At 53.4% G+C, this 15,687-nt stretch overlaps 6 protein-coding genes across 6 annotated transcripts; 1 reads left to right on the plus strand and 5 right to left on the minus strand.

Moving 5' to 3' along the window:
- Positions 1–166: 166 nt before the first annotated feature.
- On the minus strand, positions 167–2,148 carry ASPZODRAFT_144623 (hypothetical protein; the record flags this gene model as incomplete). Its single annotated transcript, XM_022725025.1, has 4 exons — positions 167–322; positions 388–1,873; positions 1,948–2,074; positions 2,133–2,148. The coding sequence occupies 4 exons, from the start codon at positions 2,146–2,148 to the stop codon at positions 167–169; spliced, it is 1,785 nt and encodes a 594-aa protein (XP_022579172.1).
- A 493-nt stretch (positions 2,149–2,641) lies between these two features.
- Positions 2,642–4,384, minus strand: ASPZODRAFT_134746 (hypothetical protein). Its single transcript, XM_022723619.1, has 2 exons — positions 3,367–4,384; positions 2,642–3,306 (listed from the first exon to the last, which is right to left on the minus strand). The coding sequence occupies exons 1-2, from the start codon at positions 4,111–4,113 to the stop codon at positions 2,947–2,949; spliced, it is 1,107 nt and encodes a 368-aa protein (XP_022579173.1). The 5' UTR covers positions 4,114–4,384; the 3' UTR covers positions 2,642–2,946.
- A 260-nt stretch (positions 4,385–4,644) lies between these two features.
- On the minus strand, positions 4,645–7,992 carry ASPZODRAFT_134747 (hypothetical protein). Its single transcript, XM_022723620.1, has 5 exons — positions 7,210–7,992; positions 6,612–7,151; positions 6,494–6,547; positions 6,370–6,432; positions 4,645–6,310 (listed from the first exon to the last, which is right to left on the minus strand). The coding sequence occupies exons 1-5, from the start codon at positions 7,643–7,645 to the stop codon at positions 4,944–4,946; spliced, it is 2,460 nt and encodes an 819-aa protein (XP_022579174.1). The 5' UTR covers positions 7,646–7,992; the 3' UTR covers positions 4,645–4,943.
- A 1,538-nt stretch (positions 7,993–9,530) lies between these two features.
- On the minus strand, positions 9,531–11,763 carry ASPZODRAFT_71168 (hypothetical protein; the record flags this gene model as incomplete). Its single annotated transcript, XM_022729728.1, has 2 exons — positions 9,531–11,427; positions 11,555–11,763. The coding sequence occupies 2 exons, from the start codon at positions 11,761–11,763 to the stop codon at positions 9,531–9,533; spliced, it is 2,106 nt and encodes a 701-aa protein (XP_022579175.1).
- Positions 11,764–13,371: 1,608 nt separating this feature from the next.
- Positions 13,372–14,614, minus strand: ASPZODRAFT_134749 (hypothetical protein). The gene is made up of 7 exons (XM_022723621.1): positions 14,488–14,614; positions 14,348–14,425; positions 14,263–14,279; positions 14,085–14,188; positions 13,950–14,030; positions 13,818–13,881; positions 13,372–13,762 (listed from the first exon to the last, which is right to left on the minus strand). Exons 1-7 carry the CDS (start codon positions 14,599–14,601, stop codon positions 13,519–13,521), a joined length of 702 nt encoding a protein of 233 aa, XP_022579176.1. The 5' UTR covers positions 14,602–14,614; the 3' UTR covers positions 13,372–13,518.
- Positions 14,615–14,893: 279 nt separating this feature from the next.
- Positions 14,894–15,664, plus strand: ASPZODRAFT_134750 (hypothetical protein). Its single transcript, XM_022723623.1, has 4 exons — positions 14,894–14,957; positions 15,020–15,064; positions 15,134–15,400; positions 15,456–15,664. The coding sequence occupies exons 1-4, from the start codon at positions 14,955–14,957 to the stop codon at positions 15,498–15,500; spliced, it is 360 nt and encodes a 119-aa protein (XP_022579177.1). The 5' UTR covers positions 14,894–14,954; the 3' UTR covers positions 15,501–15,664.
- Positions 15,665–15,687: the final 23 nt, after the last annotated feature.

Raw genomic sequence — 15,687 nt, forward strand, 5'->3', positions numbered from 1 at the left:
TCGATATCTACTGACAACTACAGAAGACTTTATGAATACACTATGAGATACGTCTGATACAACATCTAGATTTTCTGATATTCGCAAAACGCCAAAACATGCTACATGATATAAACAGCCACTTTTGAGGTAAATAAGATTTAAAGATTGCATATTCTTCAATACTCTAGTGGTGGAACAGGCGAGTGCTCTGCTCCACAAAGGTGATGCCGAGCTTCTCGGCCGTCGAAAAGACAGGGCCGTCGTTCTGGCTACCGCTGGGGGCGGCGATGAACTTGACACCGGAACGGGCGGCGCGGAAGACGTTGTCAATGAAGGGGAACTAGACAGTTACTTAGTTTTCGTCTTCTTCTTCTTCTTCTTCTTCTTATCAAAAGTAAAACTCACGAATGCATCCGACGAGACGGCGACGCCGTCCAGGTTCTTGAGCCAGGCCTCACGCTCCTCCGGGGTGAAGGGGGCGGGAACCTCCTCAAAGACACGCTCGTACTCGACGCGCTCGGCCTCGTTGCGCGGGGTCTGACCCGAGCAGAGGAGGTCAATGGCGTTACTCTTGTCGGCGCGCTTGACGCCCTGCTTCCACTTGAGAGCGAGGGTGCGCTCGTGGAAGCGCATCCACCAGTTGTCAGCCTTGTCGCCGGCGAGACGGGTGCAGTGGATCCGGCTCTGCTGACCGGCACCCAGGCCGATGACCTGGCCGTTCAGGGCGTAGCAGACCGAGTTGGACTGCGTGTACTTGAGGGCGATGGTGGCGACGGTGAGGTCGCGGAGCGCCGCCTCGGGCAGCTGCTGGAGATCCTTGGGGGTGACGATGGTGTTGAAGGTCTTCTGCGGAGAGATGACGACATCGTTGCGGTGCTGGGTGAGCTGCACGCCGTACAGGGTGCGGGTCTCCTCGGAGGCGGGGAAGTAGGTCTCGTCCATCTCCAGGACGAGGTACTTGCCGCCCTTCTTCTTGGAGAGGATCTCCAGCGCTTCGGGGGTGTAGCCGGCGGCGATGACACCGTCGGAGACCTCCCGGGAGATGATCTTGGCGGTAGGGACGTCGACGACGTCACTCAGCGCGATGATGTCGCCGAACGAGGACATGCGGTCCGCACCCCGGGCGCGGGCGTACGCCTGGGCAAGACCGGACGATTCGATGCCCGCGATATCGTCAACCATGTACACCTTGCGCTCCTTCTCGTTCAGCGGGGTACCCACGGCGGCACCGGCGGGCGAGACGTGCTTGAAGCTGGCGGCGGCGGGGAGACCCAGGGCCTGCTTGAGCTCCTTGACCAAGGGCCAGGCGTTGAGGGCGTCGAGCAGGTTGACGTAACCGGGGGAACCGTTGAGCACCTTGAAGGGGATCTTGCCCTGGACCATGTAGGCCGAGGCGGGCTTCTGGTGCGGGTTGGTACCGTACCGCAGGGCGATGTGCTGCTCGCCGTTGCCGGCGTACTGCTTGCGGAAGAAGCCCGAGATGGCGGTGTCGTAGTCGGCGGTGTGCTCAAAGGCCTTGAGGGCGTACAGCTTGCGGGTGGCCTCGGTGACCTCGCCGGCCTCGAGCTCCTGCAGGAACTCCGGGTAGTCCGTCGGGTCGGACAGGATGGTCACCCGCGAGTGGTTCTTGGCCGCCGCCCGCAGCAGGGTGACGCCGCCGATATCAATCTCCTCCACGGCCTCGGGGATGGTCACGTTGACCTTGGCCACCGTCTCCTTGAACGGATACAGGTTGCAGACGACAAAGTCGACCTTGTCGATCTTCTGCGCAGCCAGATCCTTCTCGTCGGACTCGATGTTGCGAGCCAGGATGCCGCCGTGCACGGCTGGGTGCAGCGTCTTGACCCGGCCACCAAGCATCTCAGGGGCGTGGGTGATGGCCGAGACATCCCTGGAGTTTTGATCCATGTTACTACTACCAACACTTCGCCAAATACCCATTGGGCTCTGTTTTTTTCGACTCACTCGACGGGGAGCCCAGCCTCCCGGATCATCTTGGCCGTACCTCCCGACGCGAGCAGTCGTACATTGTGCTTGACGAGGCCCTTGGCCAGGTCGAGAAGACCGGTCTTGTCGTAGACGGAGAGAATCGCTATAGAATCAGTATACGGCCGTATAACGCAGTAGACAAATTCAAGAGGAGTATTTACCTGACTTTTGAGACATGATGCAACACTATCTATCCAGAAGAAATCAATCGCTATCCCCTCAATGGATGGAACCAAACACACATACCTTTTTTCACCTGAGTCACAAGTGAAGAAACAAAATCCTCTCGTTCTCCGCGGGGTTCTTGCCTGGACAGTATTTTCCGAGGGATCAGTGATCACCCCGCACCAATCCGGATGCGGATTAGGGTCGAGGGGCTCCCGAAATAGGAACTGACATCATCACATGACATATCAGTATTACTAAAGTCTAAAGACCAACAATGTCATCATGTGATATCACCTGATACCATGTGACCAATTACTAAGACGCACGGACCACCCCAGGAGACTAAAACCCGCCGACAAAATTTCTGCTTCCTTCCCTTTTTTTTTCTCCATATATGAACAACGCAAACACAACATTCTTCTCAAAAAGCGTTCCTACGAGGTCTACTGGCCTATGAAGTAAGGAAATCGTCATAGAGAATGGAGATGGAGCTTTGGGGTCGATCTTGGGTGCAGTGCCTGCCAGACTTTTTTTGTCTAGTGGTAGGGATTGCAATGATGGACTCTACATATACTTTCGATACATACATTTTCGATGGTTATCGTAAGAAAAATAATTATCCTTTTCATTAAAAGAGTAATATAAACTATTCTATGCATGGCCGAAATCAAGGTGAAGGGGAGTGAGTATCAACAAGCTCCACGGTATTAAAAAAAAAAATTCTTTCGGTAGGCATGCGGGTAGGGGAAATGCTTTTTTTTTTTCGTTGTGTGAACACCGAAAAGAGGGAAGAAGGGGGGGAAAATACTAGTTGCTCCCCTCGAAAGCCAACTGGCGACCAATGTTGCCAAAGCACACGCATGCGCAGAAGAGCACGCTGGCCACCCACGTGCGTACGGCGATGCTCTCCTGCGTCAGGCTGGTCCCCAGAGCCAGGTCGGCTCCCGTGACGTTGAAGATGATTGTTCCCGTCGTGGATGCGGTGGCGTCGCCGGCGCCCGGGATCATGTCTGGGTGCAGACCCAGGAAGAGTGCCATGCCTGAGAGACCGATGATGGTCGACATGACGAAGCCGGTCTTGGTGCGGTCGATGAGATACCAGAGCACGGGGTTCACGAGGGCAAGGGTCACTGAAGCTTGCGTGGTTGATTCCCAGGGGGTTCTCCTCTGATTTGATTAGTGAATATAAAACAGTATAAGGTATATATATGTGCTTAGCGAGCTTACCATGGCAAAAGCAATACCAACAAAAGCCCCAACACTGCGAACAGCCGCATTCCACGACAAGGTCCGCTCATCACTGGCACCCGCCGAGCGTCGCTTGGTGTTGTTCTCCGCCTGAAGGCCCGCGTACAGCAGGTCCAGCCACGGCAGAACATTACCGAAGATGACGCCCGCCAGCCCCCAGAAACCCAGGTATTCCCACGAGTAGCAGTCGAGGTTCTCGAGCTTGACGGGGGTGATCCAGTGGTTCTCGTGCAGGTGGACGGTGATGAAGCCGTAGGCAATGCCAAACCCGAACAGCAGGGCGCTGCGCAGCGCCCGCGGCAGGATCACCCCGCGGAAGAGGCCATGGCTGAGCCGCGAGCGTGTCCGCTGCAGCGCAATCACCTCCTCGGGCTTCGCAGGCGGCGGCTGCGAACCCCCGGCGTCCGCAGCTGGCGGGGAGTGCGCCTCTGTGCCCCAGGGGCTGGACTCGTCACGCATTCCCTCAAACGCCGTCGACGAGTAGATGCCGTACAGCGTCGACGAGGTCAGGTTCATCACAGAGCCCGTGCGACTGACGGCCTCGGAGCCCGGCATGGAGTTGGTATTATTATTATTATTATTATTATTATTATTATTCTGCGCTGCAAGCAGATGATCTGCGTTTGCGTACTCGGCGGGCGACGAGGGCTCGGACGGCTCGTTCGACGGTGATAGCTCGAAGGGTCGTCGGGGGCGCGGCCGAAGAAGAGGCGGTTGGTTCGACATTTCACCACAGTGTGTTTTTTCTTGGAGAGTCAATTGACGTGTTCTCAAGCAGAAGGGAATAGGTAGTGAGCAAGATGGGAGAAGAGAGAGGGGAGGGGGGAGGAGAGAGGCGAGAATGTGATGTGATGGTGAGATCTGTCTCGGCGCGGGAAAAAAAAAAAATAGCAGAAATCCACTGACTTGGCAGAAAAAGGAGCTGTATTATGATACAACAGTAAATAGGTTCAATCTGTACACCACTGCTATACAGAGATCAAGAAGAGAGGCAAGTGAGACGAAGGATGGGTTTTAAGTTTCTGGACGTGAGTTTGTTTGTTGAGAAGAAGAAAAAAATACCCGGTCAAATCACATGCTCGGAGGAGAACCCCGAAGGTGATGACAGGTCGGGATCTACGACTACGTGAAGAGCTCGAGTAAATTTGCCGGAAGGGTTGGGATTTTTCGTTTCTTGTTTTAATAAAAAAGAACGCAATGTATTCGTTGGCAAATTATAGCGGAGTCGTGGAGAACTATTGATTAGGTAGTTCTTTGGTTGGGAAAGAATATATATAACTATATCTTGAAAAGGATAGACGTCAAGCATAGGTGAAGATGTATCTGTAAGCTGGTATTCAATCTCATTAGAAACCTAGTAAAGAAATATTGCATTTATGTGATGCAAAAGGACATGCCTAGGCCTGTGGTGATACGAGTCATGCCATATGAGATGACCGGATGGACATGGAAAACGATGAACATGAGATAGAAGATAAAGGGGAAGGAGAAAAAAAAAAGGGATAATAATAATGATAGTAAAAGAAGAATAAAAAGGATAGTAGAAAAAGACAATATTAATGATCACCCATGATTTCATCGTCGTCGATTTCTCCCTCGGCCACGATGCGCTCCGGCTCGGCATCCAGGGCATCACCGGCAACCGATGAGCTTTCGCTGGCGGCATAGCCGTTCCCGCCGTCGGAGGCGGATGAGTTGTCGTCTTCGAGGTCGTCCTCGTCGGCTTCATCGTCGTTGTCCGACGACAGTGCGTCCTCGTACCCTTCGCCCAGGAAGCTGTCCTCGTAGCCTGGTTCGTCCCGCAGGTCGCGCCGTGGCAGGTGAGCGTGCGAGCGGTCCGCATCGTCATCGTCGTCGTCGTCATCGCCGCTCCCTTCGCCCAGGAGCTCCTTGTCAATTTCGTCCAGGCCCTCGTCTCCATCCCCGTCGCCGTCACCCATGGAGGCAGGCATCGGCGAGAGCTCTGGCTCGTGCGACGGCGCCTCCAGACCATCCCGCGTCGAGCCAGCGGGCGTCGAGTCCGCGGCCGATCCACGATTTGGACGCGGGCGGCTGGCTTTGCTGCGAGCAGCACCAGAGCCCGCCGGTCTCCTTGGGGTGGCGGTCGTACTGGCCGGTTTGCGTTTCGAAGGGCGGGCCTTGGCGCGAGAACCACCTCCGCTACCGGCACCACCGGCGGCGGTCGCTCCGCCACGAGACGGCTCTGCTGGGTAGCCAAGCGCAAACATATTCTCTTTGGCTTTGTGTCGTTCCTCGCGCTCCTTCTGGCGGTCTTTCCTCGGCCCGTTCGCTTCGTCTGGATCCCACCGGTCCAGCCGTCGGGTCGCTTTGCGGATGATCGACAGGAAATAATTGGCTGATTCACCGTAATCCTCTTCCTCATCGGGATTGGGGACCAGCCCGCCTTTGCCCCAGCTGTGTTCCTCATCTTCCGTGTCGTAGCCATCCGGCAGGCTCTGCAGAAGGCGGCCATACCGCGCAAAGGGGATCTCACTTTCGCGCTTGGTGCGGAGGAGGCGGTAGGCCTCGGACTTGCGCTTCGCGAGCAGGTACTCAATTCGCTGGCGGCGATTCTGCTCCACTGCCAGCTGGTGCTGGGTGAGCGGCCGCGGCCGCCGAATCAGCGCCGGTTGGGTGAGCGACGGTTCCGTGACGAAACGGTTCAGAACGGGGTGCCCAGATCCCGGGGGCGCGGGGGACGCGGCGTCGGGTGTCTGGTCCATCTTCGTCTTGAGGATCAGGCGCTGCTGGCCGACGGAGCGGTTCAGCGATGACTCGCGCTTAGGCCGTTTGTACCGTGATTGGGCTGACTGGCCAGGTGTCTGGTAGTCGTCTTCCTCATTAAGGGGATAGCGTCTTGCCGACGGATGCAGAGGAGTCGACATGGCAGATCCGCGGTCACCGGCGCCCATCCGATCTCGTCCTTATCAGATAAATGTCAGCGATTGGCGATGAAGAGGATGATTGGAAAATGATTCTTACCGGAGACAAAGCCAGATAGATCTCCTGAGGCTGGGTCATCATCGTAGCCGTAATCGGCCATACCTGTGGGGGGGTTGGACATGTCAATAGCAAGTTTGACCTATGGTGGAAAATGGGAAATTACCCTTCTTGGACCGTTTCACGACTCGAGGCGTAGGATCTTCTTCCTCAAGGATACCTTGAATAGAAAAGGTTAGCCGCGTGGAAAGCAAAAGGGAAAAAAAAAGGGTAGAAGGCCTTACGTTTCCGCTCGAGGCGCTTCGCTTCACCGTAGTCGAGTTCTGACTGGGTGTCGACGTTCTCGCCATCCGCTTGCTCCTCCGTCAAACTCTCAAACGCCGGAACCTTGACTGGCAACCCGCCGGTGCCTTCACCGTCCAGACCGGCTCCGAAGGGGTTCCGCAGGGCGTCCTCGCGAGTGAAATCGCTCTCCAGATACCACCACATCAGCCAGAGAAAGGCCTTGGCGCGACTCCGACTGCTAAGTGTGGACCGCATGACAAGATCAAAGAAATCGCGCGGGGGAAAGAAGTGCATCTCCGACACCTTGGGCGCGTATTGCGCGAGTACAAAGATGAGGTTGACGGGGTTTGTACGCGGGATAGGAGCACGCTTGATCTTCTCGAGACTGTTGGGTTGGTCGGTATCCTCGGAGGCGCCCTTGAGGATGGACTTGAGCCGCGGTGCATCCTGCAGTTGTTTGTAGGCATTGGGGTCCTGGCGTGCTTGCAACGAAGGGATTGAGTGGTAGGTCCGTAACTGAGCCCGCATCTCCGGGAAGACTGATTCGTCAATAAAACACATAAAGAAGGAGAAAAAACAGAAAAGAGAAACACCTACAATTGAGGGTGGTGTTCATCCGGCCAAAATTGACCAGCAGACACACCATAGCCATGCTAATGGCGGCTTGCTTGTCATTCTGCAACTTATCCTTGAGAATCTTGCTGGTCTTGCTGCTGCGCGCCATTGAATCGATGTAGATATCGGCAAAGTCCAAGTTACGCTGGCCGTCCGAGTAGCGCGTAAAGACGGGGGTCTTGTCCTCGAAGACGAGTTTGAGGAACTCGTACTGGATGTCCTTGCGCCACAGCGGGATGCCGTCCTCCTTCTTGAGATGTCGGATCTTGTTGCCCGAATACACTGACCCAATAGTCCCGTTCGCCTGCCGGCGAGTACCCACGGTCGCGCTGACAGTCATGTTGTGCGTAGCCGGTTCGTCAGGGGCTTCGGACTGTACGAACGAGTCGTCCGCAACGATGCTGTCGACCTCCGCCATGGTTGGTTGCTGGCTCACAACTCCGTTTTCACGGGCGTCGCCAATCTCGAAGTCGAAGTCGAAGTTGACAAAGGTTGTCGTGGATGAAAAACTGGGGGTTTCGTGCTGGCGTTAACCCCTGGAATCGCGATGCAATGGGGAAAAAGCGATCAATCGTCCCTTCTCTCTTGATCACCAAGATAACCAACCGGCATCCGATGGAGGGTTGTAGGTGATGGATCTGGATGAATCAGGGCGAGGAAGAGAAATGAAAAAGAATAGGAAAAAAGAACAACCCCAAGTGAGTGAAACGACCCTCCAGGAGACGAAAAAGAGGACTTTGGGCGAGGCGAAAGGGGAAGGAGACGGTTGGGGGGAGAAAAAAGCGAGAGAGCGAAAGTTTGGTGTTCCCTGGCAAGCTTTCCTTGCCGCCGAGAGCTGTCTGTACATACAGCACTTTTTTTGGTAGATAACTACATCGCAACGAATAGAATAGAAAACAATTAAGAAGATTGAAAATTGATTCTAATATACGTTTCCGTGAAAATTTCTTTTACTCATGGTCTTGAAAACTGTCCCTGTAGGCAAGGTCTACCATTTTTCCATTCAGCTACTGGAGGTTCGTAGACTTAACAACTTTTTTAGATGGAGTGGTCTCCCCTTTTGAAGATCCCTAGCCTCTATATCAGCTCTGCTGTCCTAAAGACCGTCATGTCGGTGCCAAAACAGGCTGCTGAGACGAGGCAACGATGTCTGCGGATCGCTGCATATGGGAGAAAGCGCCGGCATAAAGAAGAGAAGAAAAAAAAAACGACTTCTCATCCCTCCCTCGAGTCCCGGAAGATGTGGTCGAAGAAGAAGAAGGGGAAAAAAACAAGGGAGAAGCAACAATATGCCCTCGCTTAGCAGATCAACCCTCTGCAGCGAATCTTGGAAATCTTTTCCCCTCCGTGGACAGAGAAGCTCAAGCCAACGCCAGATGCAATGCAAAAAAAATCTCATCCGAAGACCGTTCGTTCTGTGTGCCGTGCAACAAGACGCACCAGGTTGAGTTCTTCTCACACTCCTCCCCCCCCACCCATTGATGCCGGAGAAAGAAAAGGGAAACGCCGTTTTTTTTTTTCTTGGGATCGGAGACCGTTACAGAACATGCAGCACATGACAGAGAGAGAAAAGATTAAATGGACAGAAGGAGAGGGGAAGGGAAATGAAAGGGAAAAAAGGAACTGCGAAAAAGGCCCGCCATTAGATACCGAAACTGTAGAGATCTATCTTGTGAGACACGGTCGATGCAGCACCAAGCGCACCGAGTAGACGAAATCATTTTTAAAAAAGTTAACTTTTCTGGAGACGAAAAGCCGGCACTCCCACTCGGCGCACCGCTCAAGCGTGTCTCCGCCCCGACGCTTGACAAAGTAAGGGTATCTGATGTGAAAGCGGTCACAGGTGGAAATAATAAGGAAAAGACAAAGGAAAACAAAGGAAAGGGAAACAGAAACCAGGCAACGCAATCTATGATATTCATGCAGAGCCGACGAGGATGTTCACGGTTGAGAAGCGTGAGAGATCAGAAGCCAGCTGGCAATATCGGATTGCATCGATGCCCATCTCTAAAAAAAAAAAAGAAAAGAAAAACATTAAGGAACTCGAAAGATGAAAAATCAACCAGAGAAGCAACGCAACAAACATCGAGAGAGAACAAAAAAAAGGAAATCTAGAGGGAAAAAAAAAGAGTCGTGGCAGTCGTGACAAAGCCGGTCCCGAGAATCATAAAAGACAAAGAGAGACTCGGAAGACTCGTTCTGATCGTATCCATCAAAAGTGAGGTGAAAAAGAGAGAGTGAGAAAAAGAACGGAGCCAATCAGACCCGACGGCCTCGTCAAAAAAGGACCACGATGGAGATTTTTACCACCAGGAGGAGGGACCGGTAGGGCCGGAGGGGTTGCCGTAGCCACCGCTGTAGCCACCGCTGCCGCCGTAGCTACCACCACCAGCACCACCACCACCGCCACCGCTTCCGCCGTAGGAGGGAGCACCACCGTAACCGCTGCCACCGCCGCTGTAGTTGCCGCCACCGCTGCCGCCGTAGCTGCCACCACCGCTGCCGCCAAAGGAGGAGGGGGCACCGCCCATGCCGCCGCCCACGCGACGCATGTCACGGGTGGCGTTGCCACCACGACCACGGCTGCCGCGGCCACCGCGACCACCGTATCCGCTACCCTCACGGGCAATGCTCTCGAGGAAAGAAGGGACCTCCTGGTGGGCCTCCTTGAGGAGGTCGATCAGCTCGCGAACGACGCCACGGTTGCCGCGGTTGAAGAAGGCGGTGGCGATACCGGTGTTACCAGCACGACCGGTACGACCGATACGGTGGACGTAGTCATCGATGTCAGTGGGGAGGTCGTAATTGATGACGTGGGTGACGTTGGGGATATCGAGACCACGGGCGGCGACGGCCGTGGCGACGAGGATGGGGCAGCGACCGTTACGGAAGAATTCGAGGGCACGTTCACGCTCGCGCTGGGTGCGATCACCGTGGATGGCAGTGGCGGGGAAGCGCTGGTTGATGAGGAAGTCGGACAAGGAGTCGGCCATGCGCTTAGTCTCGACGAAGATGAGGGTGAGACCGTTGGTGCCGTGGGTGTGGAGGATGTCCAGCAGGACGGAGCGCTTGTCGTGGTCCTCGACGTATTCGATCTTCTGGGTGATGTTCTCCGAGGTGGAACCGACACGACCGACGGACAGGAAGACGTAGTCCTTGAGGAAATCGCGGGCGAGCATCTGGATGTCACGGGGGAAGGTGGCAGAGAACATGAGGGTCTGGCGGTCGTTGACGGCGGGCATGTCCTCACCCTCGACGATGCGGCGAATCTGGGGCTCGAAACCCATGTCCAGCATGCGATCAGCCTCATCGAGGACCAGGTACTTGATGTTGACCAGGGAGATGCGGCCACGCTCGATCAGATCGACGAGACGACCGGGGGTGGCGACGAGCAGGTCACAGCCGCGCTCGATCTGGCGCAGCTGGGAGCCAATGTCGGCACCACCGTAGACGACGCAGGGGCGGACCCAGGAGCGGTAGGCGAACTTGCGGGCTTCGTCATAGATCTGGGAGACCAGCTCGCGGGTGGGTGCGAGAATGAGCGAGGTGGGGTAGGCCTTGCGCTGGCGGCCGTAGCTGAACTGGCCGGAGGCCTGGGCGGGCACGGCGGAGGGACCGGTCTGGAAGGCCTGGGACAGGATGGGGAAGAGGAAACCACCGGTCTTTCCGGAACCGGTCTGGGCGCAGGCCATGAGATCGCGGCCGTTCATGACAATGGGGATGGAGTACTTCTGGACGGGAGTAGGGGTCTTGTAGCTAGCAAGCTGGATGTTAGAGATCAGGTGGTCATCGAGCGGGGGGTTAGTAAACGTGTTGACGGGCTCGGGAACATCGTGACCGGACGCTTCGACGGGGATATCGTCGTAGTTAGCGAAGTTGATGCCGGTGTGCTGCTTGGTGGGATCGTTGGGGACACCGAAGAGTTCGCGCTCGAGACGGGCGTTGGACGGACCGGGGACGTGCTTGCCATCGCGCCACTGGCCATCACCAGAGCCTCTAGCAGCACCGCCACCGCCGCCGCCGCCGCCGTAGGAACCGCCGCCGCTGTACGAGCCGCTGTGACCTGGGTTTCCGTAAGCATTGGGATCGAAAGCGGGACGAAATCCATCATCCGCAGTCCAGGTGGGTTTACCATTGGCGGGACCTCCTCGAGGGCTAAAATCAGGGGCGTTAGCGTTGGCGTAATTACCTCCACGACGACTATTAAAAAAATAAAATAAAACAACAACCAACAAGTCAGTTCAGGCCCGAAACGGACTGAAACAGACTGAATAGTTGAGGAGGGGAGGGGACGGGAGGGGAGGAAGAGGGGGACAAAAAAACATACCCTTGATAAGAGCCGGTGTTTCCACCGGCAGGGGGGGCGGGAGCGGGAGCAGCACCAGCGCCAGCGCCATCCATACCTCCGGCCTGGCCACCCTGGCGGCCACGAAGGTGAGGGGGAATGTAGGCAGCGCGGCCGGTCGAGGGGTTGGGGGCGGGCGCGTGCTGGGAGTCGTTGAGCGACATGTTTCCGATCTTCAAGCTGTCGGCCATGTTTGCGGTGGTGTCACAGATAGTGAAAAAGTTCTTCTGTGCGGGCGAGCGATAAGTGGTCTTGTAGATGAGGAAAGATGCGTTCCACTGGAAAGGAAGAGGAGGCACGTACAAGTTTTTTTTTGGAGGTTGTAGGTGTAGCGATCGGTCCTCTTTTTCTTACGACGCCTGGTAATATGGTCGCAAAATGGAGGAAATAAGGAACGCCGTTTCGACAAACTCAAGCCCTATGGATCAAGCAGAGGGTGGAAAAAAGAGAGTGACGAAAAGAAGTCGTGTTTTCCGTCTTTTCTCTTTCTCTCTCGTCTTTCCTTCTATAAGAGGGTGGCGACAAGTGGGTTAAAAAAAAGCACACGGAGAGAGCGTGGGAAATACAGAAGAAAATCCGTGGGCCCAGACTCAAGCTCTATGGGCAGAAAAAAAAAGAAACGAGAAATGGAAAAGAAACAAGAGAAGATAATATGGAGATGGGGTAGAAGTAGTTGGTTTGGGAGTGGGTTGGGAAGAGGGAAGAATGAGAGGTTTGTGGGATGGGGGAAGGAGGCAAAAGACCGGGCGGAAAGGTTGACTTTTTTCCACCGCGAAGGCGAAAGGCGGTGCTTGGCCAGTGGCTCCCCTCAAGAAATTTCTTTTTCCTGGTAAGTGATAGGGGGGCTCTCTGGACTTCTAGAATCGAGGCCTGATTCTCGATCTCTTATTATTTCGGTGAACAATCAATAATAGCTTATTTCCATTTCTATTTTTATTATTATTATTTATCATATAACTACCTAGATAATGTACTGTAGTGCCATCACAAGAGATCCCGTCTCCATCCCCATATGACCATCTTCTGAGCCGTCGATCATGTGTCTCCGCCGTCCCTAGCCTTAGTCAGCTACAGTTAAGTTACTACGGAGTACGGAGAGAGCCACCAACGATCTTCAGCTCAGCAAACTGGGCTGTGTGTACGGAGTGACTACGGAGTACCTTGTACCTTGTTAGGTACCTACCTAGGTACCTTCCGAGGGAACACGTCACACCGATCAGGAGGGTAGTTATTTATGGGGGAGGAAAAAGTAAAGTATGAAATCAATAGTCGATTAGTTGTGGACTTGACCACAGGTAGTTAACAGACAGTACATGACGGTGAGTACAGAGTATCAGTACTTCGACTCTGTATATCATTAAATTATCTTGCTGCTGGTGAATTTATTTAGGCTACGGTATTCGAATTTTATATTGAATACTGTCCCCAGGATTGTCTACATTGTACTTTGTAGTTGTCTACTCGATATAGTTACTCCGTATGTCGTATCTATGGAGGGCGCTCGGCAATAATAGTTAATAATAATGCGTGGGGATCGAAAGGCTTAGGCTTTGAGATTATATAAGCCACGTGAATCACGTGATATAAAACTTACAGCCAGAGTCGTCACTGAGCAGTTCAGAACAAGGCCAGTGCTTTAAATAACCACTGCAAATAAACAGATGATTTAGAATCCACGAGAGAAATAATTTAACACGCGAAAGTTATCTCCTTCTGCATTGCAACTATTTACCAGACAGGAGCGGTCCATCGATTTTCTGCTTCTTCGCCTGGAAGCGCTTGTAGACGAGGGCTGCGGCAACGATGACGACGAAGAAGAAGAATGCCATCCGGGGGAGGAACGACGATCCGCTATCAGCTTCATCGATTTGTTGTACTGATGGCAAGTAAGCATCGGCACATACCATAGGAGCGAAGGAGAGAACGTGACACCACATGGGGGGCGTCTACAGTTCCTCATGGCTACCTTTGGGCTGGGCCTCCTCCTGGGTTTCGGGCTCCTTGACCTCGGCTTCGGGCTCCGACTCCGGTGCCGGCTCAGCAGCCTCATCCTTGATCTCGCCGCTCTTCACGATCTTGACGGTTTCCTTGGGCTTGCTACCGCCACCCGTGGGGACCTTCTCGATCATCTCCACAACATCGTAGCCCTCGAGGACTTCGCCGAAAACAACGTGCTTACCATCCAGCCAGCTGCTTGAATGTTAGCAGTGCGTTGGATACAGGGTCCGTGAACATCAAGGCTTACGAAGTGACAACGGTGGTGATGAAGAACTGGGATCCATTGGTGTCCTTGCCAGCGTTCGCCATGCCTAGAAAAGAAAAGAAGAAAAGAATTAATGCTATTGAAACCGTTAACTGGGCAAAGATATGATCATACTCAGAAGACCCTTGCGGGTGTGTCTCAGCTTGAAGTTCTCATCGGCGAACTTCTCGCCGTAAATGGACTTGCCGCCAGTGCCTGGAGACGGGTATTACTATCAATCACTTTTTTGCAAGATCGGCGAGAACTAACCGTCACCACGGGTGAAATCACCACCCTGGATCATGAACTGCTCAATAACACGGTGGAAGGTAGAACCCTCATAACCAAATCCATGCTCGCCAGTAGCAAGAGCACTTCATGAATAACTCCGAGTCAATGGGTGTAAAATATATATATATGTGTGTACCACAGAGTATTGAATACTCACCGGAAGTTCTCAGCAGTCTGAAGCAATAACAACAACGCATTAGTGCCTCCCACTCAACGGGGGTGTGTTTTTCAACGCGACTCACCTTGGGAACAGTCTTGCCATACAACCCCATGACAATTCTACCGAGAGGCTTGCCTCCATGCTCAATATCAAAGTAAACCTATCAATTGAAACCATGTGTTAAGAGAATTCTTCCCCGGTAGTCAATTGATGCTTGCCTACCTTGTTGGTGATCTTCGGTCCCCGCGGCTCCTTGGAAGCCTCGTCGGCATGGACGAGAGCCAGCCCGACCGCGAACACGAGGAAGAGAGAAAGGAAGAAGCTTCTGAACTGCATGATGGGCTCAAGACTCCTTGACTGACGGTCTGATACTCAAGGATGGCCAGAAAGAGTCAGATAGGGTCAAGGAAGAGGAAGGTTGGAATGCCAGCTTGCAAGTGTGGAGATAACGAAGCAGGTACCTCCGAGTAATTTTCAATACTAAGAATAAATTACATTATACGGTGCGGGGATATCCCTAGTAAATTTGTGGGCCAGGTTATAAAAAATAACACTAAGCCATACTAGATGTATTTTTCATCAATAACGGAAAAATGTTGTTACCGGCGCATTTCTCGACGATAACCGTTCGAGGGGACCATCAGAAGGTAAACCCATTGAAAACGCCCCAAAGCCATCAATTAATCAATATGGTGAGTCTAGTTCATGCCATTTCGTCATTGAGTAATTGAACATAGCTCATTGAGTCTTCCAGGTTTTCATTCTCGGTGTCAATTTCCCTGAGCGGAACCTCGTCAAGGTAACGTTTCGGATCTCGCCTGTCAACAGACATCATTACTGACATGGAGCTCTTAAAAAAAAACAAAAGAAATCGCTCGAGGCTTTCTTCGGTATTGGGCCGTTCACTTCATCCCGCCTCCTTTCCCGGTTCCACATCCATCCGACCTGCAAGATCGGCGAGCTCGCGAACAAGCAGGTTCTGGATCTGACCGCCGCGCTTGCCGATATGAAAATTGAGAACGACCTCCGGAGGCAAGTTCTTGACGATATCAAACGCTTGAAGGAGACGGGTACCTACCGTGGTCGGCGGCATGCTTTGGGGTTGCCGGCTCGGGGACAACGAACAAGAACTCAGGTGAGTCGATAAACAACCTTGCTTGAAACGATGTAGATACTAATCTACTCTCTAGACCAAAACTGCTGTCAAGCTCAACCGCATCGACAGGCGGCTTTGATTGTGAAAACTGGGCTGTTTCTCTTCATGTTGCGTGTTCGGCTTTGCTATCCCTGGCAGATGGCATGGATTTGGCGTTTAGTCTATTCTTCTTATTTTTTGTAAACCACCCCCCCCAAAAACCTATTAGAATGTACATTACCTTATATGCCTCAAAGAAATGGGTTCAGTTTCTATTTGCATCTGTC

This window comes from Penicilliopsis zonata (genome assembly GCF_001890105.1).
Source record: "Penicilliopsis zonata CBS 506.65 unplaced genomic scaffold ASPZOscaffold_13, whole genome shotgun sequence".
Classification (NCBI taxonomy): Eukaryota; Fungi; Ascomycota; class Eurotiomycetes; order Eurotiales; family Aspergillaceae; genus Penicilliopsis; species Penicilliopsis zonata.